The following is a 15,565-nucleotide window of genomic DNA, read 5'->3' as shown; positions in this document are numbered from 1 at the left end:
TTTTTTTATGCTAAATCTGAAGTTTTCTGTCTATTCATCATTTGTCTTTTTCACCATTGTGTTATCCTTTAAATTGGACTTCTTTAAGACTTATTTTAGATTGCCCCCATCGTATATATTCTCTCCCTTTTTTCATTATGCAAATTCAGAATACATTCTACTTATATGAAGCAGAATTTGAGCTCATTAAAAAACTTAAGCATCTTCATTTAGGGTTGGAATTTATAAACATTTCATTGGAGCACAAACAAGATTGAGCTCCTGAAATATTCCAGGATATCCTGAATTGAAGTAATACATTAAGTGCTCCATAAATACATTTTTGTATAAATCATTGATGTGCGGAATTCATATTAAGGACCTCCTTTGATATAACATATATATATTTGACATTTTTACTCATGAGAAAATACAATGATGATAAGCATGATAAGGGTCTGTCATCTGATCATAAAGTGCAAAACATTCAAGTGTCTATTGTTTTCTGGAACCCTTAAACAATCTAAGATAACAGCAGTTACTGGCCTTACAAGATCATGCCTCCAATTATTTTCTTTATCCTTTCTGCTGTAACTAAACCACAGCCTCCCAGAATACATACCTGTACAAGCAGACATATATTAAGACCACTAAACTTGTTTTAAAAATGAATAAACTGCTTCGCTGAGCGCAGCTGGATACGCTTGCAGAGGTCCAACCCTGAACAGTTGGGGCAAAAATGGACACAATAATCAAGCTTGATACAGGTCTGAATTTGGATTGTAATTAAATATTTGACATATTATAGGTTTCTGAATAAATGTAGTCAAAGAACTTGAAATTGGTTATATGAATTGAATTTATATTCAATTAAAGATTTCTTCCTTTGTGCAATACACTGTGCTGTTGTGCAATACTTAGTAAATCTGTTGTCAGACTATAAACAAATAAAGTTCAATTTCTTCTCAATGTCATATTTGAAATTTATGAAAATCAATAGGGAGATTACATCAATAGCTATAAATAATTCACCAAAGTTTCATGAGAACTGCTGAAAGCATTTTTGAGTTATTGTCCAAAAACTGGAAAATCCCCCCTTTTTTAATGAATAAAACCCCATAACTCAGAAATGTAAAATCTAAAATTTATAAACTTCTAAATGGAGCTTACATCAACAGATATAAACAATTCATCAAAGTTTCATGAGAACTGCTGAAAGCATTTTTTAGTTATTGTCCAAAAACTGGAAAATCCCCCTTTTTTATGAATAAAACCCTGTAACTCCAAAACGTTAAATCTAAAATTTATAAAAATCCAAAAGGGAGCTCATGTCAATAGATATAAACAATTCACCAAAATTTCTTCAAAGTTGGTGAAAGCATTCTTGAGTTATTGTCGGAAAACTGGAAAATCACCCCTTTTTTAATGAATAAAACCTCAAAACTCGGAAACGGTAGATCTGAAATTTATAAAAAACGAAAGGGAGCTCACATCAATAGATATAAACAATTCACCAAAGTTTCATGCATATTGGTTAAAGCTTATTTGAGTTATTGTCCGACATGTTGACGACGGACAGACTGAGGGACGGACAGATGGTCAATGGTATACCATAATACGTCCCATAAACGGGCGTATAAAAACTATTCAAACTTTGCTAACAACCACCCTATATGTCCCAATAAAAGGAAAGGCTTGAATTCCACTACCAACAAAATGGTTCTCTACTTCGGATATTTCGTTCTTATATAAGTTGAAAGTTATACAAGTAAGACAAGAAACGAAAGTGAATCCTAAACAACACAATTATAGTGATATCAGAACAAATCTCTTCCCCCACCCCCCCCCCCCCCCACCTTAACCACTGGTACCATTTTTTTCAAAATGAATAGAATATCCAATTGATAATATATAGTAAACATGGTAAAGGCAGTTTGAGTTTGACAGATGGACAGTAAAAAACAAAATGCCTTTTTTACTTTTGGTATAACAGTAAAAATGAATCACTATTATTCTCTTTTTTTTTTTAATTTACCCCATGAATTGATAATTAACTGTCAAAAATATTCCATAAATCTTTTGAAACAGTTAATTTACACATGTACTGAGTCACTGACATATACAGAAAATGGAAAATTGTGTGTACTGAAAAAGGAGTGTATCAATGTGTATATTATCCTAAAAATTCAATTCTGAATCTACCAACTCAGAACATATATATATATATATATATATATATATATATATGTACATGTACATGATGTATATGCTAATTAAAAGGTCCAAATCCCACCATTCTTGTCTCTTAACATAAAAATAAGAAAATAAGGTAGGACTGCCAATGAAATAACTATCCATCAGTGACCAAATGAAGAGGATATAAACAACTCAAGTTCACTGTATGTACCACCTTCAACAATGAGCAAAACCAACACCATATGTATATGTCTCTATGGTGTTATACATATGTATATATACATTTTACATATTCTGTTGATAAATTGTTGTCTAATTGATGTAAATGTATAACACCCCCCCCCCCCCCCTCCCCCCCAAAAAAAAACCACCTCCTTTCATTCATATTCATCAACCACAAAAAATAACAAATCAAACGAAACACTACCAAAAAAAGCCCTTAATTGGATCATGCAGTTAAACGCACAAAAAATTTAATCATTTAAATAGTAAAAATGACATAAATATAGATTTTATACATGTACATGTAGTAACATATTGACAGAAACAGGATATCAGACAAGTTTGCAAAAATTAGGTCAAGTATCTACAAAAAATAATTGTTCGTTTCCTGTTGCAAATTTGTTTTATAAATTATCAATCTTTCATCATGTTCATGCAACAGATCAATGTCTGGTAATTTGCACAGCTTCCGTAACTTCTAATGTTTTAATTTAAACGTAATGTTTTAGTGGGTATATATATATATGTAATGGTAGTTAATTTCTTAACCACTTTCTTTTCTATTCATCAAACATATGTCTAAATTATAAAAGATTTTAATTTTCTGATATAATTTAGTTTGTAGCAGTGTCCAGGGCCATATGTATCCAATTTTATGCATGATTAAGTGCTAAGTATTTTATATTTATTTACTTTTCGAATAAACATTCATTTTTCTTAAACCGGATCTAAACAAAACACAGCTCCTTTGTTTGTGTCTAGTAAAGAGTTGGAAAATGATTCTGTCATTTCAATTTGAATTATAAACATACCTTTGTCCAACAATCAAGAAAGACACAATTTCAATGAGCTATTGATTCCCACTGCAAAAGATTTTTACTTAATACAAGGACACTGTACATGTACTATCTTCTATAAGGATGAATGATGACATATGATGGCCTGGACCATTCATTATATTATTTCATTAGGCCTTTGGTCCCTATACAGATTTTATATACATGTAGGAAAAGTTAACATTCCTGTTCACTAAGCTAAGTAAGCTTGGGGATGTATAAGTACCGTGTTTCAGGTTAGGGAGAGGGTTGGGCGCCTGCTAACCTGTTGAACCCCGCCACATTCTGTATGTGCCTGTCCCAAGTCAGGACCCTGTAATTCAGTGGTTGTCCTTTGTTGCTGCATTTCATATTTTTTTTTCGTTCATTATTTTGTACATAAATCAGGCCGTTAGTTTTCTCATTTGAATAGTTTTACATCTGTTATTTCAGGGCCTTTTATAGCTGACTATGTGGTATGGGCTTTGCTCATTGTTGAAGGCAGTACAGTGACCTATAGTTGTTAATTTCTGTGTCATTTGGTCTCTTGTGGAGAGTTGTCTCATTGGCAATCATAACACATCTTCTTATTTTTATATTTACAAGCTTACAAATGTTCTGAGTGCAAGTTTGAAAGCAATATTCTTTTGATAACTTAGGAAACATACAGCACAGGAGTCGACAAACTAAATATTTAAGCCAGATATATGTAAAATTTCATAACACAGCGCTCTATGTTTACTATCAAAGAAATCAATGGAAATTTACCCATTTTCATTGAATTTTCGTGGAAAATCATAATGAGCTATTTGTGAAGTCATGAATAGAATGTAAGTATGTAAACTTTCAACAAAAAGACATATTTTTCTATCTAGTCATTGTTTTAGCTATGATTCATTGAGATCTAGATCAATTAATCCTAATTTCAAATTTCAGCTAGAAATAAGGGCCATTTTAGAACCTACTCCTTTGTGGATGAACGACAAATTCAACACAAGTCAGTAATTTTTCTACTGTAGAGCTCACTTCAAAGAAAGAGTCCTGGAAAGTCAAATGTGGCCTTTGGACATTATATATATGAAATAAATTCCTAAAAGTGTATTAAAAAGTACTGTATGAGTATGAACGATGAAATATACATTGTATACAATTCAAAGAAATTGAGCAGTGTCAAGCATCACAAGCCTTAATATGACGTCATACTCCATGTAAATAATCCATATATATAAAATGTTATAGCTATTTTCTGCAATTTTGTAATGATCTTTCGCAATTTCTGTGTGATAATTTCCATCTTACGCTACTTGCCTGAGAATGGTTTTCTCCATCAAGTAGAGTGGCAGCATCATGATGTCATAAGCAAATGAGGTCATTGACCATGATTGGGAAAAGAATGATAAGCAGATTGATTTCCAATGGTCTTTTAACTTATTTAAGAAGTTATCAGCTATAGCTAGATCTCATGTAAATGAGGCTTTGAATGAAACAACTTACTATCTACCAGAGACCAAATGAAGTAGATGTTAGCAACTAAAAGTCGCTGTACGGCCTTCAACAATGAGCAAATCCAATACTGCATAGAAGACATCTCAGGATTTAGATCTCGTAGAGAACTTAACTTTAAGACAAAAGAGATGATTTCAGATTCCCAATTGTTAACTTTCCATTTCTATACAAACATAGATAGATCCCAACAGCACATGCATACATGTATGTTAGGGGGAGGGTGCTCACAAACATACATTATATTTAACCTGCCATATTCTTTGTGTGCATGTCCCAAGTCAGGAGCCTGAAGTTTAGTGGTTGTCGTTGTTTCATGTCTTGTCAAATTTATTATTTCGTAAATTGCTGTTATAAATTAGGACCTTAGTTTTCTCAATTGAATTGTTTCATATTTTTCATGTTGGGGCTTATTATAGCTTTTATTCAGTATGGGTTTTTTTCATTGCTGAAGGCTGTACGGTGGCCTATAATTGCTTCCTACCACATCATTTTAACGCTGATGGATAGTTATCTCATTGGCATTCATATCATATCTTCTTATTTCTATATATGGACTACATGTAGCTTATAGCTATATATATATAGTATCTCCCAGTTGATACGATTTTCCAGAGCTTGCATTTCTTTCATAATTTCCTTGATAGAGGGTTGCTGCTTACAAAGAAGATGTTGAACATTAAATAAGGGTTCCAAGTGGTGAAGTTTGTGCACATTATCCTTGCCTGAGAATGGTTTTCTCCATCAAGTAGAGTGGCAGCATCATGATGTCATAAGCAAATGAGGTCATTGACCATGATTGGGAAAAGAATGATAAGCAGATTGATTTCCAATGGTCTTTTAACTTATTTAAGAAGTTATCAGCTATAGCTAGATCTCATATAAATGAGGCTTTGAATGAAACAATTTACTATCTACCAGAGACCAAATGAAGTAGATGTTAGCAACTAAAAGTCGCTGTACGGCCTTCAACAATGAGCAAATCCAATACTGCATAGAAGACATCTCAGGATTATCTCCCTTCGATGAGATTGTAGCTGAATAACTGAACTCTGTCTTGTTTCAGAAACCACAGATACTCTATAATTATCAAACTAACTGAGGAAAACAGACCTTATCCCGAAATCCTAACCTGATTACAAGAGCATGAAACTGAGATCAGGGTCATGGTTATATGACATACATTTTGTACATTGTGTACATGTCAATTTAGGCATAAAAAAGAAATTTGTGTGTACCCTAATTTTGGAGGGCTGGCCCAGACTTTTTTTCTCACTGAAAAATAATTTTCACCATAATTAATTAGTTCTTGACAGCAATGTCCTTTTTGTTTAACCTGACAACCGTTTTCTAAATGCCGAAAATCATCAACAAGTACAATGTATAATACTATTGTAGAAAACGAAGTAAAAATATATCTGACTGACAAAAAACAACTTAGACAAATGGCCAGTTGGTCCCTAACCGAAAATACAGGTCACTGTAGGTTGATGATTTTTGCAACTTTTAACACTGACAACTCCAGCATCAGGATAAAACCTAAAATAAACATACTCACTTACATATGTACAGCTTAAAATGTAGATGTACATATGCATACGTGTTTATCGTGTACATATGTATGTCAGTGTTCTATCTAAAGCTTAAAGAACCCTTCTTTATATCACAACAAGCAAAACTCTCTACCTCTTGCTCACAGTATTTGTTATTCTTTTTACCATTATCATGATTCAGGTATATATAAATAAACAACCAAAAGTGACTGCTGGTATACATTGTACATCATTGTATAGACCAATTTCCAGTTCCTTTCTTATGAATGGGTACACCTGTTAATCCGGGGTCAGTCAGTGTAAAGGATGTTATTAAACAATGGCCTTTTACAATGTACTGTGACAATATAACATTAACTATAGCATTGTAATTATCAAATTAGTACATTTGTATAGGATGTATATGCACTAATATGAAGTTATTTATAATTATGATAATCATGATAATGCAGTAAAGATATATATATGCCATTACTGCAGGGCTGTTAACTAATGTTAATATACACCAATGTCACCATCAATAGTCAGCATTCTTTCTGTCAATATTTTTGAGTACATGTATGTGTAAGTATTATCCATTAACTTCATGTTTCAGCTATGTAGATAACATCTTTCCACTAAAAAGTGCAAAGTTTGATGACTATACTGAATACATCTATCCAATCAAACTTGAAATATAGGATACAACAGACACAGTTAAGTCTGCCTCATATCTTGATTTGCATCTAGAAATTGACAGTGAGTGTCAGTAGAGAACTTAACTTTAAGACAAAAGAGATGATTTCAGATTCCCAATTGTTAACTTTCCATTTCTATACAAACATAGATAGATCCCAACAGCACATGCATACATGTATGTTAGGGGGAGGGTGCTCACAAACGTACATTATATTTAACCTGCCATATTCTTTGTGTGCATGTCCCAAGTCAGGAGCCTGAAGTTTAGTGGTTGTCGTTGTTTCATGTCTTGTCATATTTATTATTTCGTAAATTGCTGTTATAAATTAGGACCTTAGTTTTCTCAATTGAATTGTTTCATATTTTTCATGTTGGGGCTTATTATAGCTTTTATTCAGTATGGGTTTTTTTCATTGCTGAAGGCTGTACGGTGGCCTATAATTGCTTCCTACCACATCATTTTAACGCTGATGGATAGTTATCTCATTGGCATTCATATCATATCTTCTTATTTCTATATATGGACTACATGTAGCTTATAGCTATATATATATAGTATCTCCCAGTTGATACGATTTTCCAGAGCTTGCATTTCTTTCATAATTTCCTTGATAGAGGGTTGCTGCTTACAAAGAAGATGTTGAACATTAAATAAGGGTTCCAAGTGGTGAAGTTTGTGCACATTATCAGGAGTTGGTTGATTATGATCTTAGAATATCTGTTTCTTGGATAAATACATGAATATTATTGCAAATACATTGTCATTGTACTTACTTATTTCCAAATGAATCCTTCCACCAATCAGCAGCATCAGCTTTAGTTATTCTAAATGTGTCGCCTGCATATGTGCCATTAGGATAAATGGCCTTCAATTCTGCAAGCATGTGTGAAAAGACAAGTGACAGTTTTGTCAAATTTCTTCTGTAATGTGAATTTTCATCAAACATTTTCTCCTTTCCTTCCTTAAAAAGCTTGATTGTATTTTTGCATTTGTTCATTAAATTTTCAATAAATATTCTAAAATATTCATTCTCGTTTAATGTGTTTATTTTATCGTCATAACGGTTAGCCACTAAACGCAAGTGTTGATAAGTGTCAGGTAAGATATCCAAAATGAATGGAGGACTGTTTCTTAGGTTCATTCTCGGGTGTTGGCACGATTTCACAACCTTGTCCATTAACTTCCATGATTTTTCTATTGTCTTTTTATCGACTACAAGCTTTTGCTGTGGGAAAACAACTTGTAACATGCCCAAAACACCACCGAACTCTTTCTTCGGTCTATCCCTGTTCGCCATTTTGTTTTCCTTCCTGGTTATTACCTTATTCTATAGTGAACAACCTGGGGGATTTCCCTGTTCCGTTCTACGCTGATCATGGTGAATTAAGTTAATGCCGCGATATTTATGAAACAATCGAGTTACCCTTGATACTCAAATTAAAAGTTTTGTCATCTCATTTGTAGTTTTAAACATTTATTAACAGGATAATAAACTGAAATTTTGATTTTACATTTTAATAATTACAAGATTTGAAATTTTTACTTTATAAATTATTTTAAAAAAATTTAGGGGGTCTCATTGGGGGGGGGGGGGGGGTTCTAATCCCGGATCCCGTTTATTGTTTTGTCAGATTCCCGTATCCCGCTTATCATTTTTTAAGTTTTCCGTTTCCCGCTTATATTTTTTTTATAAGAAGTCGCCTTGCAAGAGCCCTCCTATCGGAATATCACACTTGTATTACCATTGGCAAGATATCAGGGAACCGATAAATGGCTTACTGGTGTCACAAATTTAGGAATGATACAAAAAGTTTGTCAGTGACTCGCCAAAGGTGGGTGGTACTCTGGGCGCCAAGACTGTGAGAAGCGTAACTACATGTCCAATAAACTGTAGGTAAAAATTGCGGCAGGGGATCTGGGGCCGCTGAATGCACCCAGCAGGTCTAGGGTAGATTTGAGAGTACTCGAAGTTGCTGAAAGCTAGTTGATCGATTGATTGATTAATTGCTAAACATGGCAAATAGTTCATGATTGTACAGGACAAAAACAAAATTTACAATAAATACAACAGGTAGCTAGGTCCTGATCGTCGAGGATGAAGGTCTGGAATTTTAGAAATGCAATGCATAGAAAATGTGGTTTTCTTGGATAGGAACATAGATTTTGCCTGTCAGTAGACCACCTACGAACCCCTCAAAGAGTTGTTGCAAGTTGCTTAACGTGTAGAGAGCGTGGCATTCTCTCTACACTAGCGGCATCGGATTTAACGTCCCCATTCTGACCAGACGTGACTGCGTAATTATACATTACGCACAACCAAACGAACGCCTAACTTCGGCAAGGATTTATTGTAGGTAGGATAAGGACCAAGTGGAAAGCTAGTTAAAAGTCAACAACAATTAATAAAAAATAAATCATGTATATAAAAAAGGCAGGGTTTTGAGCATGATGAGGCTAATTCAAGTATTTGTTGATAGAAATGAAATGATCTGAACCAAAGATCTAGTTTTTAGTTTATGTAAGGTGGAATATAATGACATTCTATTCAATACTCAATTCACTAAGGATGATAGACTAGTGTACAAATGACATTTGATAATTAAAGCGTTTTACCGAGTTCCCATGTATCTACAGATAATGTTGTTTTATTTTTTATTTTTAAATATGTGTATAGGTACGTGCCTAAAGTGCCTAACGGCAGCTACGCCCCTGACTGTCATAAGATTATATTGAGAAAAAATGGAATATATTTGATATGATAAACAAACAAAAATTACTTATATCCCCATCACACTAGGACCACGATCCCACTACGATCTCAGAAATTATAAAATTTTGAAAGTCATAGTAAGATCGTGGTAAGGTCGTAAAAAGGACATGCCAAGTCTTCATGATCGTGGAGCTTTGAATATGCTCAAACATTCGTAGTGTAGTCCTGGCCAAAACTAGTTGAAGTAGAACCGTATGAACTCAGTCGTAATAAGGACGTAGTTAGATCGGGATGGGCGTAAAAGAATCGTATTGGAAACGTGGTGCAATCGGGATAGCCAATGGAAAATATTTCGCTGCAACCTTAGGTACCCTATAAGATTTCACTGCGACTATCCCTATTTCACTATACGTCTTAATTACGCTTCTACAATATTGATTCGATTATTCTACGATGAGGAAGACAATAATGCGCTGCTACTTTGCCCTTGTCGTCCTCGTCCACATCACTACGATTCTACTACGTCCTAGCCACGAGAATTGTGTTATATTTCCTAATTTGCAAATTGGAAATTTCAAAATTGCATACCTTTTTGAGACCTCCGCTTTTTACTTAGCACCCCGATCTCTTAAGCGTTTTTAATACCTTTTGATTATCTCCAGGAAACTGATGTATAAAATGGGAAAGTCAAGATAATATTATAGGGACGAAGAGCGTAGTGGCAACGAAGTGGAGTCGTTTTTCGATCGTAGTAGACACGTATTGAAATCGTAATGCAATCGGGAAGGTTTTGGAAGAAGCGTTCAGAGATCGTGTAAGTCGTGGTAAGGTCATATTAGACGCAGCAAGAGCGTGACAAGATAGTAACTATAGAACGTGTTACTGTCGTAGCGAGGTCGTAGCAGGATCTTATCAGGATCATAGCAAGATCGCAGTATCAACGTGAAAACTATGAAATAAATTAATAAATATTCAAGCCAACCATACCACGATCTCACTGCAATCTTATCTATCTTTATTTAGTTAGTAAATCACTCAAGCATGAGGTCAACTCCTTATTTATTACCTTAGTCTAGTGTGATGGGGCTTTACATCCACTTCATTTGAACTTTGGTGGACATCTGTCTCATTGGCAGTCAATCCAGATCCCTTTTTTCATTTTTTGACACCAAATTTTGATTCACGCTTAATAAAATGATGATTTTACCGGATTCCCGGCTCATTTTTTGGTAATTTCACGTGTCCCGCCCGACTTTATTTCTCGTTTTCACGGACAATAATTTGACTTTCACGTGTCACGCTTACAAAAATCGGCCAATCCCGTGTCACGCTTAGACCCCAATGAGACCCACATTTTAAACTGCAAATTTTAAAAATTATTCCTGTATTAGTGCTTCATATATGTGTTTTGGCATATTTTAGCAAGATACATGTATATGCTAGAGTTAAATGTGGTGCTGTTTTTTATTATTTATTTGCATGCTGCATGCCTTGTTTTATTTGTTATTGCATATGTTTTTATATTCGGTGAAAAGCTCATTAGAGCTTGTGTTTGTATGTTTGTCAATATGCCGAATCAAAATAAAGTTTTACTTACTTAATTACTTACTTAACAAATTCTTTTCATTGTTTTGCACATTTCAAAACTATGGATAATGCATCTGATAAAGTCTTTCGTTTGGTACAAGCAGAGACATAATGTCTCTGGTACAAGTAAAAGGTTTTCAAAAAGCTTGCTTGGCCTCAGTATCAAAGTTTTCAAATTGTGTTAGGTCTATACTATATAGATAGCATATATTATTATTAATTGTTTTTGATAATAAAAATTATAAACTTGTTTAGTTAACAACAAAATATAAATCTTTTCTACTTTGATTATTACTGCACATCATATACATATATAAGCAAGCAATGAATGTGGTTGTTAAATTTGATAGATGCTTTTTGTGCTTCTTTGTTAAATGTTTGTTTGTTTTGAGATTGTGACACATTGATGACTGCTGTACCCATATTTTGACAATGTTATACCTATTATGTCTGTTTTGTTCACGCATCGTTGTAAATATAATGGAATTTGATGCGACTGTCATACAAGTGAGAGGTTTAGCGCTCAATCCACCATTTTCTACAATTGAAAATGCCTGTACCAAGTCAGGGAGATGACACTGAGTTGTTGTCCATTCGTTTGATGTGTTTTATCATTTTATTTTGCCATTTGATTAGGGACTTTCCGTTATGAATTTTCTTCGGAGTCTGTCAGTATTTTTGTGATTTTACTTTCAACTCCTTTGAACATGTAATACGAATCTAATCGAATCTATATAACTTATCTTTAAACCCCTTTGTAGATCTTTGTAGAGGAACCATCTTTTCATATGCAGAACATGTACTCTCTTTATATAAAGTGCTGGTTACTCCCTCCACCATTGGACATCTAACCATATTTGCATGTGTAAATCAGGTGCTCTCTAATGAGACAGTGAATGGTTCATCTGACGAATATTGTTAATAAATGTTAATTGTCTTTTTGTCTTGTGTTGGTGGACTGATCGTGCACGTGTGCTCGATTTCTGACCGGACCAAAGACTTTAAAATTGGTGTGTACTGCTTTTCTGCTGACCAAACAGCATGTTAGCAGTATGTGCAGGTTGTGGAGTCATAATTATATGTCCGAGTAGCCTGGCTTGTTTTTCTGTGGAATTGTAGCTCATGTGCGGATCCAGGATTTAAAACGGCAGTGGCGGATCCAGAACTTTTCATAAGGGGGGGCCCGCTCCAGTCATGCTTCAGTGATTCCTTATATAATCAACCAAATTGTTCCCACGAAAGGGGGGCCCGGGCCACCCAGCCCCCCCTCCCCCCCCCCCCCCCCCCTGGACCCGCCTATGAACGGGGACCTGGCAACCAAACGTTTGGAGTGATACTTGTAAAAAGACTTAAAGTAAGTCTATGCATTTATCAAATATACTTGAAGCTACATAAGGGGGCGGGCTACCTGTCCTCCTGTAACTTGCGAGCTTCCAGATTAAAATCCGATTCTGCATGTCGCTCTTGGTCCAGGATATTCATGTAATATGTACCGCTGACTTTTAAGCATCAATCAGTATTTAGCTACAGTTGCGACTTAAGAGTGATATTTTCTGTATTAACAAATTAAATACCTTGTCCAACTTTTTAGTGACTCCGAACATCCTTGGCATGCATGTATATTATCATTTTTTTTTACCTTGAAGCTGGGTGGTAATTCTAAGTAATCACAATTCTATAGTTATATTAATGAACAACAATTATTAAAAAAAATCAGTTCAGTTATTTTTACAAGGATGACCTTGAGGGAATCCGAAGTTATCGATCCAGGAACAGAATTTACGGACTACATTTTGGTTTACACGTTTACAACCGAAAAATACCTTACCTATACGCTTGCTCAAACTTATTGCTGGTCAATCTCACGATGTCTTATTTCAAATCACTTATTTGCTATGAAGTTAGGATTACTACCCAATGATCTTTGTACTTCTGTTAGAGGTTAAAGACATCATAATAGTGGATTTTGCAATAGCATTTGACAAAAAGTTTCACAATCTCACCTCGTGTATAAAATCGGCATCTACAGTTCTTAGACATAAAATGTGATGCATTAAAATGGGTTCAAGACTTTTAACAAATAGAACAAAAACAGTAGTCATTGGAGGAGAAACATCAAATAAAATTCTCATTGCACCTTGTGTACCTCAATTTACAGTGATTGGTCCTATCTTATTCTTAATATATTTTAATGATTTGGCATAATATATCCAACATAGTACATTAATATTATTCCCAGACGATAGCATTATTTATAGGCAGTGACTATTTTGCCCGCTCTAGGTAAGCGGAAGCCAATTCTGCCAGTAAAACATTTTTTTTACAGATATGCAATTCAAAGAACTGACTTTTATTTCAAAAGCAAACAATATGAATAGGCGTACCTGTATACATTGTATTTAGATTTGATTGGACATTATCAAATAATCAAATTTAAGTATAATGTTTACAAGTTTAACTCCTCCTATTTATATTGTTTGCAGATGTCAATCTTAATTACAATGCTTGAGCGAACGTTTACACAAACAAAGTAAGAAAGCCAACGAAAGTCGTAATCTACAAGCTTTAGGAAATTAGCTCTAAACATTTTTGATTTTGAAGCTATGTGATTGATTTTGTTAGATTATATAATTTTTTTATCAAATTTATATGCAATCAGATTTTTTTACTTTTATTTTTTTTATATGGATTATATGGAAGATTGCATCGTTAGCGCTCTCATAAGTACAAGTCTTGCCAGTTTTTTTTTTTAGGAAATTTATAGTGTAGGTTTATATCAGCAATGTCTCGGACGAGTTTAAAAATCAGTGCCGATCAATCATTTCTAAAAGAGTTATGACCCTTAGAAATATGAATTATGTAGAAAATTGCATTCTCGAGATTGCATTGTTAGTGCTCTCATGTGTACAATTCTTGCCATATTTTTATGAAACTTATATTGTCAGTTTATATCAGCAATGTCTCGGGCAAGTTAAATATCAGTGCCGATCAATCATTTTTAAAAGAGTTATGGCCCTTAGAAATATTAATTATATGGAAAATTGCATTGTTAGCGCTCTCATGGGTACATTTTTTTTTAAAAGTGAAAAAAGGGGGGGGGGGGGGACTTCTGAAAGTGTCGATACAATTTGTTTTTTCTATAGTCTTATAGTGTATATATGTTTTCAATTTAGACTTTTTATATTTTTTCGTTTGGGCTTGTATTATATTTGCCTTCGGGTTTATATGATCCGTTCATCCTATTTTGACTCCTCAAAATTCAAGAGTCTATCCTAAATTGAGGTAAATTGTATGGCTTTCCAAATACCGTTTCGATTCCTAACATCACTGAAGAGACATTAATTGTCGAAATTCGGATATGGTGTACAAAAACCTTTGCACCTTTTGTGTTTGCGGTATACCATCTTTTCCGCAAGTTTATTGTTTTCTGTTTAGTATTTTATTTATAATTAAGATCCATTTATTACATCGGTGATCCGTTTATTTGGCAATCGCCAATGGCAGTCAGCAGGGTTTAAGAACATTTGTTGTTCGACCTGTTAGTCAAATGCGTTTTGTTAAAATATACTTTTTCACTTTTTTGGTCTTTTGGAAAATGTTCTTTGTGCTGTATTTAGACCCCTCTAACAAGAAATTTGTTTTGCATGCACACGTATAAAAATTGCGGTTTTTATCCAACGCAATCATAGGTTTGAACGTTGTTTTCAATTTAGACTTTTTATATTTTTTCGTTTGGGCTTGTATTATATTTGCCTTCGGGTTTATATGATCCGTTCATCCTATTTTGACTCCTCAAAATTCAAGAGTCTATCCTAAATTGAGGTAAATTGTATGGCTTTCCAAATACCGTTTCGATTCCTAACATCACTGAAGAGACATTAATTGTCGAAATTCGGATATGGTGTACAAAAACCTTTGCACCTTTTGTGTTTGCGGTATACCATCTTTTCCGCAAGTTTATTGTTTTCTGTTTAATATTTAATTTATAATTAAGATCCATTTATTACATCGGTGATCCGTTTATTTGGCAATCGTCAATGGCAGTCAGCAGGGTTTAAGAACATTTGTTGTTCGACCTGTTAGTCAAATGCGTTTTGTTAAAATATACTTTTTCACTTTTTTGGTCTTTTGGAAAATGTTCTTTGTGCTGTATTTAGACCCCTCTAACAAGAAATTTGTTTTGCATGCACACGTATAAAAATTGCGGTTTTTATCCAACGCAATCATAGGTTTGAACGTTGTTTTCAATTTAGACTTGTATATATATATATATATATAAACGCCTAAAAAGTGTACACAACAACACCAATAACAAAAAAAG

At 34.0% G+C, this 15,565-nt stretch overlaps 1 protein-coding gene across 6 annotated transcripts in view; it reads right to left on the bottom strand.

The window, feature by feature from the left end:
• The window catches only part of LOC127702998 (E3 ubiquitin-protein ligase CBL-like), a 56,637-nt gene extending 48,378 nt beyond the window's left edge, over window positions 1-8,259 (bottom strand). For all 6 annotated transcript variants that reach the window (XM_052207363.1, XM_052207367.1, XM_052207365.1 and 3 more), the window contains exon 1: window positions 7,721-8,259. In XM_052207363.1, the coding sequence (XP_052063323.1) occupies window positions 7,721-8,244 (524 nt within the window). In that variant the 5' untranslated portion in view covers window positions 8,245-8,259. The remainder of the gene's footprint in view (window positions 1-7,720) is intronic.
• Between the last annotated feature and the right edge of the window lie 7,306 nt (window positions 8,260-15,565).

This window comes from Mytilus californianus, unplaced genomic scaffold (genome assembly GCF_021869535.1).
Source record: "Mytilus californianus isolate M0D057914Y unplaced genomic scaffold, xbMytCali1.0.p SCAF_5, whole genome shotgun sequence".
In the NCBI taxonomy this organism is placed as follows: domain Eukaryota; kingdom Metazoa; phylum Mollusca; class Bivalvia; order Mytilida; family Mytilidae; genus Mytilus; species Mytilus californianus.
Note: the sequence above shows the minus strand (reverse complement) of the source record. Positions and strands in the feature narration are given on the sequence as shown.